Genomic DNA, 17,180 nt, shown 5'->3' with positions numbered 1-17,180 from the left:
GACTCGGGGACAGGTTTGTTCTGGAAAGAGGTTTGCCTTGAGAGAGATTTGTATTGAGAGATGTTTATTCTGGATATGTTTACCTTGGAGAGGCACATATCTTAGAGACAGGTTTGTTTTACGCTGAGATTTCTCTCGTAGAGAGTTATTTCTTGGAGCGAGATATGCCTACAAAGGAGATTTGTCTTTGAGAGTGGTACGTCATGGAGAGAGATTTGCCCTGCAGAGTTATGTCTCAGAGAGATTTGACTTCAGAAGAGATATATTTGGGGATAGGTGTGTCTTGAAGGGAGGTTTGTCTTGGAGAGGTTATGCACTTGGGAGTGGTAGGTTTGTCATGGAGAGAGGTGCGCCTTGGCGAGAAGATTGTCTTGTCGAGCGATATATCTTGGAGCGAAGTTTGTCTTGGAAAGACGTACATGCTGTAGAGTGGTATGTCTTGGAGGGGGTTTGTCTAAGAGGAAGGTTTGCCCTCGAGGAAGGTTCGTCTTGTAGAGAGGTTTGGAACATGGAGAAATGGTTTTGAGAGAGGTTTATCTTGAAGAGAATTACACCTTGGAGACAGGGTTGTGTTGGAGGGAAGTTTGTCTTGGAGAGAGGTATGTCTTGGAGACGATTTGTTTCAAAGAGAGATATGATATAATACCGATGTGAAATTGCTGTTGTGCTCGGTGAACCGAGGGAAAGAGTCCTCGTGACGGTTAGAGATGTGGGAGAGGTAAAGTATCACCACAAGGATACTTTACCTCTCCTACGTCACTCACCGTCACGAGGACACCGTGTATCATCACCCGCGGTAAAACTGATCATTTCTACTTTAATTCACCTTGGATCTGACTTTGTCTCTTCCCCTTCCTCTGTCATTTTCACTAATAGGACAAATATTTACCTAGAAGAATGTAAACATACATTTTTTTTATATCTGCATGTCTGCCTTGGTCTCCATAGTATACGGTTAAATCTCTACATTTAACTCTATATCCCTGAATTTACCTCTCTTTTCCCTTGTTCATCCTCCAATGTTTTTTACATCTACAGGCATCAATCTCAGGCATGTAACTCTATGTCCTGATGATGATGCCGGCATTCCATGTATGGGATCGAAACGTCGTCGACTCTTTGACACCTTGACACTATCATATGTATCACTGAACTGTGCTATGGTGCTTGCCTTTATTTGTGCTTGCCAATTTTGATGATTCTTCTTCCAAGCATTAAGATAAGCCTGAGCCCTTGTTCCTTTTCTTGCTTTTAGTGTTGCAGAGTATGTGTTTCCACTTTATTGTTCTTGTCTAAATTCACAAATATTAAAAGTACCCTTGTCGGGCTGGACAATGCAATATGGATCTCATTGCCTTTGCCCAACGGGGTTCCCCAGGGCTCGTCGCTTAGCCCGACTCTTTTCAATATTTATATGTCCCCCCTGGCTGACATCGTAGCCCCCTCAGGCATCCGCATAGTGACTTATGCGGATGATACTCAACTAGTGGTTGCCCTCAATCTTCTTGATCCTCACGCTAATAACCTTCATTCTTGCCTGAAAGAAATCTCGAAATGGATGGATCTATCCCAGCTTAAACTCAATGCGGGAAAAACGGAGATGATGGTACTAGGAAATCCGCACTGCTTCCAGCCACACCTCATGTGGCCCTCCGCTATTGGTCTCCCTCCCTCCCCGAAAACCGAGATCAAGAGCCTGGGCATTTGGCTGGACAAGGACCTGAGTTTTAGAGTTCAGGCCAGGAAAACTGCAGCCACTTGTTTTGGATTGCTGAGAATGGCTCACAAGGTTCTCCCCCTCCTGCCCCCCTCAGCAAAAAAAGTCATGGTGCAGTCCCTTATTCTTTCAAGACTGGACTATGGAAATGCTCTTTATCTGGGCTCCCCGGCATCTGCTATTTCCAACCTTCAATTAGTCCAGAACTGCGCAGCCAGAATACTTAGTCTCCTCATCCAGACAATCAGCCAAGCCCGCAATTCAATCCCTTCATTGGCTCCCCGTGCGGGACCGCATTAAATTCAAATCTCTGTGCATTGTGCACAAAACATTACTTGGGATAGGCGCTCCCATCAACTCCTCCCTTATCAGTCGCTACAAAGCTACTAGGGAATTAAGATCCGACCATCTTCATCTGGTAAAAATTCCCAGAATACAAAGGATTAGAAGCGGAGGGCGGCTGTTTTCCTACAATGCCTCCAAGCTTTGGAATTCTCTCCCACTTCCTCTTCGGACAACTACTAATCACCTGGCCTTTCGTAAAAAACTAAAGACTTTGCTATTTCCTTAACTTCGCCTCCTGGTCCTTGATCATATCCATAGCGCTGGGACACTTCCGGGTAGCCATGCGCTCTATAAATGTCCTTTCATTCATTCATTCATTGCATTTCCATATTTACTGCTTCTCCCTTATCCTTCCGCTAAGCATTGCCCAGCAGTCTGCACATTTCCAAACTTACTTGTCTTGCCACACGGTCTCTCCGCGTTCCCTGGCTTTATTTATTTCTTTATTGGTTGTTGTATAGTGTGAGCAAGACGCAGTCTTGGGTACAATAGGGTTCATCTTTGCCGATGGGGCATTAAGCTCCAGTCTGGCTGTCACTCAGAGGCCATGGATTGCAGTATCTTCCTCTAGTGATAAGGGTCCTAAGAGGAAGGGCAGTATAAGACTGACCCGAGGAAGGGGATTGGTGGGTGGTGATGCCAGGAGAGTAGAAGATGCTGTATCTCAAAGGCGCACATGTGGACCTAGCACGGGTATTCAGGATCTAGTTTTGTTACATGTTTTTCCACTCTCCCTGGGTGTCGGTGAATCACAAGAAGACAAAGTGACCCATCAAATGTAGGTTGTGAAGTCCTCCATTCATCTGATCTCTTCGCTCTTACCTGTTACGATGAAGCCTTTCCAAATGCAGCTCACTACAAACACATTATTTGTGTTATTAAAGGCGTCATACTAATCAGTGGATAAGATAGCAACACTAAAAGTTCATTCAAAACATGGATGTAAATTGAAACATAAATGATAAGAACAGCATCAAGAAGAAAGCTTGTGATCCTGGCCTACAAACAGCTGTGTGCAAACATGTCCCTTGTATATTCCACTCCAACTTTATGAACATTTTCCTAACTTTCAGGCTTCATGGATTTGACAAGGTTTGTGAAGATTTGCAAATTAACAAATAGTAAGAAAAAAATAAAGCAGGTGTAAGGTAGAAAATTTCAGAAAAAAATACTATTCAAAGAATTTGTTGACCAAAATATTTTGGGGGAAAAATTGTTGTAGGCCAATCCAAAGTAGGATTTCGATCTGTTAATGTGTCTGACTACTTAGGCCCTTACTTAGAGTTTATTGGATGGGATACGTCTTCAAAACATGATGGATGTCCAGTACGCCATGTTATAAAGGCCATAGGCTGTAATGCACATGTAATAGGGAGAACGGTACATCTGCCATGCTTGTGATGGAGTATCCTGTCCGCCAAACTCTGAATAAGGCTTTTAGTTTCCTGTCCCTTTAAGCCTCATCCATACTAAGCGTATATTCTGTGATGGCAGTCATGGACAAACTTTCTTTTTTGATATAATCAGTGCTTCCCATCTATTTCATTATTGTTGCGACTGCCACGGCTTGTTTGACAAAACCCTAATAAACACCTGGGAAGCTAGACTGGGGCTTCCTTCTTGATGGTGTAGCGATTCATGATCAGCATCCAAATCCGCTGATTTGATTTAATACTCTGCATTTATCCGTTGTCGTCCTGCAGAGTTGAACCAAAGTTTGATATCAAAAGAGAACCAAAGTTTGATATCAAAAGAATATCAGAACTTTGCAAATGTTTGCCTTGGAAAGGAGGCAGATCCCTTTCCACCTCTGACGGCTCACCTCTGCAGAACTGATTATGAGTGAATTTTCAGAAGCTGTTCAGGAAGCTTCGGAACTACTTGGTGCCGTGCAATAGGTAATGTTTGAGAACTTTAATCAATATGGTTGGTCTACGTTGTTAAGGTTCTTTCTATATATCCTTGCTTTTAAGCCTGGTCTTCAGAGGAGGGCATGCATACTATAATGAACTTACTCAAACACCATTTAATAGTTACTCACTTAGAACGAGAGATTCCGCTACTGCCCTACAGTGATTGTCTCAGGCGACCAATTCAGATATCGTCAGATAGTCACAATTTTATCGAATAATTTGGTGGGCGCAAGTCTAGCCATGTCAGTGCTTGGGAGGTCATGTCCACAGGTTCTTTCCGGGAGACACATGGAGATGCCCTTTTTGCAGCATCTAACTGGTAACAGCATGGTACGCTCGACACGTGAGTGAACACATTCTAAGATGGCGATTCTAACAAAGGCTGTTACAGCATCCAGCGGGAAAGTTTGACTGGTAGAGATGCCAACCTTCTTGAGTCAGTATTAATAAACAATTAAGAAAGGACTCGATGTTTTTTTTTTTTTAAAACAAATTTTATTGAGTTTATAACACCCAGTGGGCAAACCCCAGTAATTGGTATATAGACATATGACGAAATGTAGATACAAAAGATACAGAAGAGGACCTCACCAGAGGATCTGCGAAACATTCGATCCAACATCCCACCCCTCCCCCCGAAGGACTCATTGATTTGGCAAGTTTTGAGGATAGTTATTTTATCTAGACAGCAGCAGCTTTTCTGTTTTCTACGTGCGGCCTGTTCTTCATTCCGGTGATGTCTTACTTTCTGACCAGTGATGTTAAACTCTGTGTACATGCAATACCTGGTCATGCCCACAATGTTGCCCCACATACTGGTAGAAATGTCCCAGAAAGTGGGAGACCTTTGTTTTATTTCTAAAAATGGACACCCCGCTTTGGGGGTCTGTCTTCAGGAATAATATCAGAGAGCACTGGTCTGTCATCAACTTTAAATGACCTTATAAATCTGTTTGTGTTGGGCAAAAAGTAGGCAGGAAGCATGCAGTTGTAAAATAAATTTGTTCAGAGGTCTTAGCTGGTCAAGCATGTCTTAAGTATCCTGCAGTTTGAGTCCTGTGCCCTCAGAAGAACTCTAAAGCTCATAGACCCACAGAAAAAACGTCTAAGCCATCCCTGCCACCTACCCTACATTACTGTCTCAAGGTCTTTCACCTCCCTCAGTGCCAGGTGCCTCTAAGCATAATCCTGCACCTTGAGTCTCCCACTTGCTTAAGTGATTTATACGTCTACGTATGCATGTACACCTGTCCAATGATCTGTGCATTTACAACAGCTTCAGCGTCCCATGTCCCTAAATCTAGCTCAGTGTTTCCTTACACCGGGCTCAACAACGCGAGCTACTACTCCTGGACCGTGACTGCTTTAGAGGCACGTGATGATGACCCGGGTGCACTGCCCTTGTCCTCTCCACGCGGGCCAGCACACATGTCTGTAAACCTGGTTCAATGTCGCTTTTTGTACACCTGGTTGAATGCCCCCAAATCTATGCCTATGACCCTGGCTTATTGTCCCATCTCTCAAGACCTTGTCCATTTGGACAATGCCCTACCCATCTGCAGCTGGTCAGTGTCGCATACCGGCACACGAGGCCCAGTGCCCACATGCCTCCGCGTCTGGTTCAGTGCCCTTCATACATGCTAACATGGTTCAGTGCACTTACATAGCTGCACAACATCCTTTTACACTTGCATCTGAGCTTCATGCCTGTATAGCCGGTTCAGTTCCCATGCTTGGACGCCAGATGCAGAGCCTCCAGCCTGCTAACCTGGTTCAATATCCCATGCGTTGATAGATCGCTCTAAGCCCCATACTTATACGCCTGGCTTAGTCTCCCATGTCTGTGCAGCTTGCACAGTGCCTCATGGAAGTATACTTAGTTCAATGCCTCATGCCTGGTACACAAGACGGCTCAATGCTCCATGCCTGTTCGTAGCTGTTCAGTGCCCTTTGCCTGCAGAGCTGGCTCAGAGTGGCTTAGTGCCTGGCTCTGTGCCACATACCAGCATACTCCATGGCTAATCAACTGACTCAGTGCCCACACCTACCTCATTACTCCACATCAGTATATTCCTTTCTCACTTGCATAAAACAAATCAGTAGTTGTTGAGTCCGCCTGAACCTCCTTCTACTAAAGTTTACAGAAAGTTGAAGATGATCTTAGTGAATGAATGCCCTCTGTCACTGAACAGGTACAGGGGCAAAGGCAAGGATACACTGAAGGAGTGATGTGAGAGGTAGGCGGTAGCTGGTTGTGGACTGTTGCTGTATCATGAATGATATAGTGTTCTTTAAAGAGGCGTGGCTTCAACACTTTCCTGATTTGGAGAAAGGACAGAGTAATCTGGTGAATACATGGATGGCATTGCAAATCTTAAGTGCATGGACCAAAAGGCTTTTCCACTTCTTAGTCTGATGGTGTCCCGGCTGCAGGGGTGGCGAGAACCACCAGCGATGGTGAGCTTGTTTGCAAGATAAACAGGAGCGCAGGCCGTGATTGCTCTGCAGAGGATGCAAGAGGCTTCCTAGCAGTCAAGAGGAGTCAGTAGGCTCCCATTGCAGGAGCCACATGGCCGTGGTTGCTTACAGGTTAACCTTGAGCAAAGGTTAAACTAGGTCCAGGCAAAAAAAATGTATGCAAGCCTCATGCCGGTTGACTCCAGATTAACATAATTCATATAACTTTGGATTTTTGCCCTCTTACTCTTTGTGCATATGGTTTTTCTTGTGGAGGTTTGAGCAAAAAATGTCTAGGGGACCATGTATTGAGGTTTGCATGCACCTTGCTAACAATGTCCACCTGGTGACCTTGGACACTGTATTGGAAATATACTGAGATGCTTGGCTTGATTTTTGTAGCCATGCTCATGCCTCATGCACATTTTTCAGACAGACAACTACCAAGCAAAATTTGCTTAATGGAAACAATATTCCATGTGCCAATCATGTTTCTTACAGTTAGTCGCCACGAGTGTTTGGAAAACGTTTGAGAAATAAGCATGAAGGTTTGTCGTTGAAAAGAGAAGAAAATTCATGTTGCAGGGATACATTTCATGAAAGGGACCAGATGTGTGCTCTGCTCTGCGTAGAATGACTCACTCGAGGCTCTTATGGGATGGAACGGGTACATTTGAGCTACATAATGCCCACGCTGTGGCTAAAAGGCTGCTCTTGAAATTGGAGTTAATGGCGACAGGGGACAAATGCATTTGAGGAAAAAGAGAGCAGCTGCGTCTTACATCCAATGAAACGGCCCCAGAAGGTTCAGAACAAGCATTTACAATGCAATAGGTCTCGCAATGACATTATTTTGAGCTATTGACATTGTAAATGGCAATGCCTTTAAAAAAATTAAAAGGCATTGTTATTTACAATACCAAAAGCAACACCTATTCCATTGCATAGAGCGGTGTCCGTCGAGACAGCGCCACGCTTATTAAAGTTAAAAAAAAAAAAAAAAATAGTGTGTTGGGGGCAGAGAGAGAGAGAAGAAGAAATGACGAGACGTGAGATGGGGGAAATAAGGCACGGAGAAGTAAAAGTAAAAGATCCAGTCCAGGTGGGCGGGGCCAAAAGGAGACAGGGCGGTGTTGCCTAGGAAACCCTGCCAGGTGAATGGTGGACTTCCTGGAAATCCAGCATGTGGCGACCAGCACCGATTCCACAAATACATACACACATACATACATTTACACACACACACACATGCATACATACAGATACACACACACACACATACATATATACATTCATACATACATCAACACACACACATACATACATACATACATCTCACTATAAAGGTGCTTGTGTTGATGCTGTCTGTCTCCTTTCTTCCTCCTGAATCTTTTTCGGTATAAGACATTTTCAAATAACATATGAAGGCACTTTTTGCTGACTGATGTGCAGGGCGTTCATCAAATCAGACAAATGGCACATTTTGGGGCACTTATGTGATTGGAAGCGATATTGCGATAGTCGCATTCGGATGATATTGTAAGTACGTACTCTTGTGTATTTCGCCAACAGCAGCATTTTCCACAAAAAATACCAATTTATAACACAGGGCATTAAATCAAAAATGTGTTGTCAACGTTTCGAGCCAGTGCAAACTGGGAGACGGGGCGTTCCCCAGGCTAACCTGTTCCAGCCCACGGGCCAAGGGCATGGCGACCAATGGGCTGCCCAAAAACCGCTTAACAAAACGCCACTTATTGGGGGCGAAGTCACGCCCCTATTGTGACAGAAGCAGCAGGGTGACCGGGACCAGAGGCGGTGGTAGACCACCATGCTCCTTTCTCAACATTCCTCCAAAAATGCAAATGTCTCAGCCGCCACCGTTCAATTCATTTCACAGAAAAATGTGAGGTCTGTGCACGCACAGATCCTACCAGTTGAATTCTGATGGAAACACGCAGCCGTCTCCATGTGTGAAAATAGTACGTGCAAATCTGAAAGGAAGCAAGTTCACGGGGATGTCTGCAAAACATCCACATTGACTTTCAGAGGACAGCATCGTGCCTCTGTAGATTACCAGGATCGTTGCCAAGCTTCCATCCGGGAACAACAAGCTAGGAGGGGTGGGCCGGGCTTTCATGGAGGCAAAAACATGGCCTTCGCGTTCTCTCTGGTGGAACGGCCAAGCTGCCGACTTCAGAGCTGGGAAATAATGTTCAAGTCTTGGGGCCGAGACTCCTGTGATTTTGGGCACATCAGTTCATCTTCTCATGCCTACCAAAAAAGAATGTGTCCTAGTGTAATGTAACTGGGGCTCGCGCACCTTTGGAAGAGTCAAGGACAGACGGGGAAGCCCCAAGAGAACCCGCGGGAATGCCTGAAGCGGACAGTGTGGCCGGGATGCCACCTTCGCAGCTCTGCGCTCTTACACGAGCCCCGACCCTGGCACCAGCACTAATTAATGGCTAATTTGCCATAGCCCTGAGGGGAAGGGAGTGGTGATGATGCGGCAACCTCATGTTATAGTTGTGCGCATACATTAAAAACGAGTGCGCACGCTTACCAAAAGACACAGTTTTTATTAAAAAAGAACAAATAGAGCGCGGTGCGAAAATATAAATACATAAAGTGAGCACAGTGTACCTAGCGGGCGCCGCACTCAGTAAAGTAATAAAAACAAGCTGTCCTAACCATGATCTGCCACTACACGCACATGATCCGCTTCCTAAAGATAAGAAATAGCCTCACGACAGCTGTGAAGCCACCGAGGCAGTCCTACGTGGAAGGAAATCTTAAAGCTTTGTGCGCGTTGAGCCTGCCTGCAGCCCTTCCTCCTTTTCGGACTACCCATCCGGACTGGCTCCTTTGCTTCACGGCTTGTTTACATAACACGCATACTTTAGATGAGAAATTGCTTCACGACAGCCATGAAGCAGACGATCCAGTCCGGATGGGCCAGAGGAAAAGGGGAAAGGGCGGCAACAAAAAAAAACTAATTTCCAATGGCAGGCCACCGTTTAGCATAAACTGTGATGCCAGCCAATGAAAATGAGGGGCGGGGCTTCAAGTCCCCTTCTGAAATCTCCTTTTAACAATATGTCTCGCCACAGCGTGCAACGCGTGCGCGCTGCAACGCTAGGCGAGACCTAAAACACGAGGGCTGTCGCAGAAGCGAGTGTGCGTTCCTTATGTTGGCGAAAGCACACTGAGTGTTTCCGTTACAATCTGGTCTGTGTTTCTGAAAGAGTTACAGGTCTGAGACAGCCAGTTACATTTTGTGGGGCTTTGCAGAGGCTGCCTGTCTATGATACAGCGCTACTGCACAATAAAGTATGCATTATTTTTGGAATAACGCATATGCCATGGTTTTGAAATAAATCCCTGGTCAATCATCGCTTTAAATTATGCAAAATGCAGTTCTGGCTAAAATGCGCTCATTTGACAAACCGCATTTTAAGTAGCAGATTGTAACACTTTCATTTTCTAAATGCCAGTCTCTTTCCGAAAACAGAGGATCACAGGCTGGGGTGCCGATATGCTGCAAAGAAAATGCAGCTTTTCAAGCGTTAGAGCTAAAAATGGAAGCATTGGAAGGAAGTATTTCCTACTGTGATATACAGCCGAAAATGAGAAATTACATTTTAGGATTAACTACAACATGTAAATCGAGCAATAACAATCTTGGTGGACTTAACTCCGTACAGTATGATAGGCCCCCAAAAAGCAATAATCTATATTATCCTGCAAGGGCCTTCGCTGGGAATGGTTTCAGTGATATGTTTGCGACTGAAAATCGACGTGAGGAAAGGTCTACCAAAAGGCTTTCAAAACGGTTAAGGAAGAAACGTTATCTAGACCAGATGTGCCGGGCCATTAGTACTCATTAGCGTACTGGAGGGATGGGATACTGGGCTGAAAGTAACCCTCGGCCGGAAGAGAATTCACGCCTGGCGGTCCCGGGCCCAAGAGGCGAATGCAAGCGGGGAATACGGTCTAGCGACGACCAGGCTCAATCTGAACCTGCAGCGCCTCTTCTCATACAGCCAGGCTGGGGAAATCACTATACACTGTGGCCATGGGACTACTGTCAAATACCCATTGCCTTTGTCATGGAAACAAACCAATCGCCACCCTTCACACCTGACTGTTGCGATGTACGCAACACTATAACATTCCTTTCCAACAGAAGGACAATGCCCATACAGAATCGACAATGGTACCTGCTGCTGATATAAATGTTAATTTTAAGCACATATCATTAAGGTGAATGTGTTGGGGAGACTTGGCTACATATCCAATTAAAAAAAAACTGTAATTGCTGCAACGAAGATCCCGTGATGCAAAAATCTGATTTAGGATTTGCAATAGGTTTGGTCACTGAAAGTGCCTAACACTTGGACCAGGCACAATTATTCACGAAGTAGCTTTGCCTTGCACACAATAGATAGTACTTACTGTTTTCTTAAAAGAACGTCGGTCCTGTACAGAACTAGTACTAGCCACTTACGTATTAGAAACCCAGCTGAAGACAATTGAGATCTCCAGGAACAGAACTGCAGAACTGCTGAGAAGTTTGGATACTGTTGCCCAAAAAGTACAGCACAGAAGTGCTGACACTAAGTCCTAGACAAGAACAGCAGCCCTGATTGATAAGTACAAGTACTGCCAGGTTAAAATTTGAGAACTCATGCTAAGTAATGCAGGACTACCACATACAACGTGCAACAATCTGAAAGAAGAGCTGGTGCTATCGCAGTAAAAAAGTATATTAGCATTTTTGGTAGTACATATCAATACTATATAGACCCTGGGGAAAATTGCTATCAGTATTCATTACTAGACAAGCAGATTTTGTGAGACGTGCTGACACTTCCCATTACTTGTATAGAGTCTAGTGAGCTGTGCTTACACTGTGTATTGCTAGTATGCCTAGCATCTGAGCACTGGTGGTACCATCTCTTATAATTAAATACCACTCCTACTGAGAAGTGCTGACGCTGTCCGTTCTTAACTATAGCATCCCTGTTAGGAAACGCAGGTACTGTCCATTCGTATACCTGCTTAAAAATGGTGCACTGTCCACCAACGTACATTAGGTCTGATAAGAAACATAAGTGTGGTATACAAGTAATACCTATTGAGAAATTCTACCACTGTCAATGTCTAGTCACTAAATGACACAGACAAATGCGATAACTCTTTGGTACCAGCATAGCAGCCGGTCACCTCAATAGAAATCCAGTCGACAAGTGCCTGTACTGAACATGGTGTGGTCACTAAGGATGCCTCAAGCACATTAAACCTAGAAAGTTACCTATCACCATTGAGAGTTGGCCCCACCCGTGTCCTGTACCTGCCTCCATTCCCCCACTGTAACACCCCTAGGGAAGAGGGAAAGAACAGGGGATGATGTGTGAGCCACAGTAATCTACATATTTCCATCAGAGTCGAGTAAACCGGACTCGCGCATGAACCTAGGAGCACTTACGTTCGCAGAAATGAGTAGCAGGCCCCCGAACGAGAACCAGCGTCCTGTACTGTTGTCTATCCCGTACTTTGGCAGCAACTGAGAACGGCACGAAACAGCCCCCCAGCCCCCCATATAATCCCCCCCCTTCTCTTGCGGCCCCTCCCTCACCTGCCTCTTGTGGGTGCAGAGATCGTGCAGGGTCCTCTGCGGCGTTGGGAAGACAGGCTGGGCTGGAGTGTCGACAAGCGGAGAGGGGCGGCATCACGGACACAATGAGAGGGAGGCGCGGGGCTTGGAGGCTGCTGTGACATGCCGCTGGCAGTGGAGAGGCGACCGCCAAGCTGCCATCTTTGAAAATGGCGGCCGCGGCGCATCTATTGCAGGCAGATCGGCGGGCCAGCCGACGACGAAGGCGCGGTCTCCCAAAGCTGACAGCGGGGACGGTAGGAGTGTAGAATAGGCAGGCTGATCTTTCTTTAATTATTATTATTTTCAACATTTCAGGGCCTAAGAACAGCCTGGGGAGCGGGCAGGCTGAAGCTGTACAATATTTTGTATTCCATGGGATTTCTGTTTTATTTTCCTGCTCTTCGTGTCGGCTGCCTCCGGGAGCCGATAACAAATCCGTACCTTTCTCTAGGTGTCGTGGCATACATGCCCTAATACAGCCACAGCGTCACGATTTCGTAAGCCAAACATTGGCAATGCTTTCGTTTTTCTTCCTAGGCAAGCTAATGTAGTGATTAAATCGTTCCGAAATTTTCTTCTAATTCGTGTCTTTAGTGGTTCCTAAAGGTCTGAGTGTAATGGAAGAGGAGGCAACAAGCTAAATTTCAGGCCTTGCAAAGGATCTGTGAAGCAACCAAGGCAGTCCTGCGTGCAAGGAAAGCTTAAAGCTTTGTGCGCGTTAAACCTGCCTGCAGCCCTTCCTCCTTTTAGGAGGGCCAATCCGGACTGGATCCTTTGCTGGTTTATATTAACACGCATACTTTAGATAAGAAATTGCTTCACGACAGCCGTGAAGCAGACGATCCAGTCCAGATGGGTGGGACGAAAAGGGGAAAGGGCGGCAACAAAAAACCTTATTTCCAATGGCAGGCCACCGTTTAGCATAAACGGTGACGCCAGCCAATGAAAAAGAGGGGCGGGACTTCAAGTCCCCTTCTGAAATCTCCTTATTAACAATATGTCTCGCCAGAGAGTGCAGCGCATGTGCGCTGCAACGCTAGGCGAGACCTAAAAAAGATTATTCAATCTCCTGTGGAAAAATCCCTATTTAGGACTATCCATGGTGCGATAATTGATGATTATCTTACATTCTGAGGTCTGAAACTCAGAGAAGTGCAGTAATAGTGCATCAATTTAATACAGTGGTGCACAAGCCTTATTGTTTACATAGCGGACCCACAAGGAGGTTTTTGTATAATTATTAGGTTTTGATAACTTCTAACATCCGTCCATCCTAGGGGATCCTTCTGGGCTATAAATGAATTGGAAGTAAAGCACCACTAGGTGGGTATCTAGAATTAATTAGAGTCTGAGCCCTCATAAGGATTCTGGTGGGGTTGGACCGATAATATGGGACTTTTTTTTACATTTCATTAGAAGTGGGAACTTCTGCTCGCAATCCCACATGCTATGGAACTAAGTGGAAATCTGTAGTTTAGGAATTCATTTTATATACCTCTTTTTGTAGAAGGGATAATATATGTATTCAAACAAGATCTTAATCCACTAAATTCTATCGATCGTTTTACCACATTTTGGAAGGAAAAATTGTATTAAACTGTTTGGCTGAGCTACCTTTTACATGTAATTTAAATTAATGTACTTTGTATGGTTATGTGCCTGAACAATAGTCTGACAGCATTCTATCTTATTGTATTGTAACTTTTATGGCATCTTTTGTCTAAACTATATGTACCGCACCCAGTGCTGTCAGTATTTAGCAAGTGTGCAGTTCCCACCTGGGATTTCATGGAACAGAATTGAGCTCATGTACAGCACAGGTGAGCAATGCTGACTCATGAGGCCCAGATGTCATGTCAGATGTACAAGATGTCGCTACAGAATACATTTCCTACGATTAATCTAAGAGGAATTATTTACATCGACAGTTATCATACACATCTGGCATGGATTTGGCTCTCCTGTGGCAATATTGTCCGTCTTTGCTAAACACTCATGACAGAAAGTCATGGAACATTGTAGACATGTTCTATGTGAACTGGAGGTCTTGGTCTTGGCTCACTGCTGGAAGTGAAATGCCTACTTCATATTTATTGATCATCAGGTCCAATGCCAACTTCTTCTCTGCTGTCTCTTTTCAGTGCGCTTTGACAGCTGCAACACCACCATGAGCATCGGGTTTGAGACGAACAACGCCGATTTCAAGGTGGGCCCTGATGGCACTGTGTTCGCTGTCCACCGAGTATACATCTCATCGAAGCAAGCGGTGTTTGTGGTGGCCGCAGAGGCTGAGGACAACCAGACCCCTGAGAAGTGGGAGGTTGCCATCCGACTATTGGTAGATGAGAAGAAATCAAACCAAAGTGCTCATAAGGTAAGGGGTATGTTTACATTTCGCAAATCCGTGTACTCATGTCTGTAGGTGGCATACGCGGCCCGTGCAGGTAAGAGTGGTGGGGCCCAGTGGGTTTTTTTTTCGACGGTTGATGATGAGGGAAAATTAAATAAATAACACATTTTCCCTTATCATTGTCCGTCAAAATCCACCTCATTGGGCCTCGCCACTCTTACATGCACGGGCCGCGGCTGGTAGGTGGGGTTTGCAAAAGGCGCAAGATTGATAACGGTGCTAAAAAGTTATGGCAGGACATACCGCCTCGGTTCAACCCTGCTTGTATGTCTTTCAATTAGAAGTGTGCGAAGTTTATTTTCCCACCATTGAAGTAATGCGAAGTTCTTCATTTTTGCCCTTGATCAAGGTTGTGACGTTACCTGATTTAACTTTGTTTTATTCTGCATTGTGAGATACTTTTCACAGCATTGCAAAATAATTTTCACTCATCCAACACAGGCAAAATTGTATGCAGATTATTTCTCAGCAAGCATATATTTTGCAAAGATTTGTAAACAATGATAAATCGTTGCAGAGTTTTTCTCTGCAAGTTTACTATTTTGCTGTGTTTGGCTATGCACAAATGGCACAGCGAAAAACTTTGAAACCTTAAACAATTATGACGTTTGCCACACACATAATATTGGACAGAATTGAAGAAAAAAACATAACTTTATGCGCCCAGGCCTCAAGCTGAGACATGATGACGTTATAATATGAGCAGTGGCGGCTGCCACCGTGTAGCACGGGTGCGGCGGGTGTGTGGAGGGGGTAGAAAAATAAATTAAAAAGTTACTTACCTTGTTGCCAGACCTCTGCCTGATGTCGTCCTCTTCTGTTCCTGCTTGAAGCAGCAAGCACGCCCAGGCTCCCCTTAGCCAATACAACGCTGCAATGCAGCGTTGTGATTGGTCTGAGTGCCGTGGTTCTCAGCTCAGACATGCAGTGGGAGCCTGTGCATGTTCCTCAGCAGGTTGTGTATTACTGCCTGGTGAGGAACATGCAAAGTGCGCATGACTTTTTGGCTGGGCCAAGACAGCCGGCCAAACATTCATGTGCACTTAAGTGCCCACCACTCCTCCCCTTGCTGGCTGTGATGATAGCCAAGCCCCACGTCTCCATCCTGCCCGACAATGAAAAAATTAAATTAAAATAACCTAGTGTTGTTTTATTTTTCCTTTTTCCACTGTGCAAAATGCAGTGGGGCGGCGCTCCTCCGCCATAGCGGAGGAGCCGCCCCTCTATATGAGAGGCCTGGAGTCCCCAATGCACTGGTTAGATTAAAACTTCTCAGTGGTTAATTTGTGAAAAAAAGTGCTGGGCCCCTCGTCGGGAGGCAGCTGGCAACAGACCATTTCTACTGTTAGCGCCGACTAAAACAGGACCACCACCATGAAATGCCTTTAACTGGTGCTCGTGAACAGCGCCGATGTTGGTGATTAAGTGCCGGTGTTGAGACCCGGAAGCCACCACTGCAACTCCTAGCCTAAAACTGAAGGCGTATTTGCATTTGAAAAGCACATTTGAAGCACCGGGTGGTGATTAACGAGGTTCTCATTTATTTCTGTAAACTTTGACACAGATTGTACTTTTAGCAGCTGCAGAGCTTGTAGGAGAGGCAAGGACTTTCTCACCGCCCCTATCTCTCCATCACTCTCTCTTCTGTTTATTTCTAGAGTATTGTGTGCAGCTATGTCTTACCCTCTCAAGCTTGAGGACCCACAAGGCTGTAATCCCAGAAGGATCTAGAAGGGAGAAATTGCATATTAGTGCACTATGGCATCGGATAACTGATTTTTTTTTTTTTTACTTAAACTGAACTTTGGTTTACTTTGTACGTGGTCAGTGTTCTACCTTTCAGTTTTTTATACATGTAACGATAAGTAGGTTTATTCACAAGGTGGAAAGAGAGAGATGAGACACATGAATGAAGACAAATGAGCGGGCGGTAATGATTACTAGAGTGACGGATAGATAAAGCGAGAGAGAGCGGAGAGGCTGGTTAATTTACTGAAAGCTGTAATTGGACTGAGTGAAATTGAGACGATAGTGGTGGAGCGGAGAAGGCTGTAAGTAGACGTACGGAGAAAGATTGATAATGCCAGAATAAAGAAGATAGTGCGTTTCAGCGATTGCAGGTCCGGCGAGAGACAGGGAAGAAGATTGCGTTGTAGTGAACGAGATCTCTCGTGGTACACGAAGATACAGATGCAGAGAGGGATGAAGAGGTGGTAGACAGAGACAGACCGAAGTAATCAGAGGAAGGTGTAATAATGAGGGCTGCGTGGAGGTGGAGTGAGATGTATGTCAATAAAGTGAGGGAAAGACTGGGGCGGGCACAAAGAATAGACAGAGATGCAACGTTAAACACCGGGAGAAAGAGACACTGGGTAGGAGGTGGTTCTGTAATACCCAAACTGCGCAAGCATCAGTCTGGGGTGAGTGTATCTGAGTCTTGATTAACTTCTCTGTCTCCAAGGCATGTGCCTGCTTTGGGGCATGTGTTGCTAATGAGGCTTTTTATGCCTACAGTGTTGTTTAATCAATAACATGACACAGCACAGTGCCAGGGATAGGGAGCGCCCGCTCACTTTGTTGACATAGGAGACTGTGCTTTGTGCGGTTCAGCTAGCCTCAGCCCACCACTCACGACGAAACGCAGTGAAACTGTTGTGCACAGGCCGCGGGCGCATAATT

General features: G+C 45.2%; 1 protein-coding gene across 1 annotated transcript in view; it reads left to right on the top strand.

Moving 5' to 3' along the window:
• Positions 1–17,180, top strand: part of CDH4 (cadherin 4) — a 1,855,428-nt gene that overhangs the window by 1,033,618 nt on the left and 804,630 nt on the right. The window contains exon 3 of the mRNA XM_085619784.1: positions 14,233–14,465. Coding sequence (XP_085475910.1) covers positions 14,233–14,465 — 233 coding nt within the window. The remainder of the gene's footprint in view (positions 1–14,232; positions 14,466–17,180) is intronic.

Source organism: Triturus cristatus, chromosome 7 (assembly GCF_964204655.1).
Source record: "Triturus cristatus chromosome 7, aTriCri1.1, whole genome shotgun sequence".
Taxonomy (NCBI): Eukaryota; Metazoa; Chordata; class Amphibia; order Caudata; family Salamandridae; genus Triturus; species Triturus cristatus.
The sequence above is the reverse complement of the archived record's forward strand: the minus strand, read 5'-3'. Positions and strand labels throughout refer to the sequence as shown.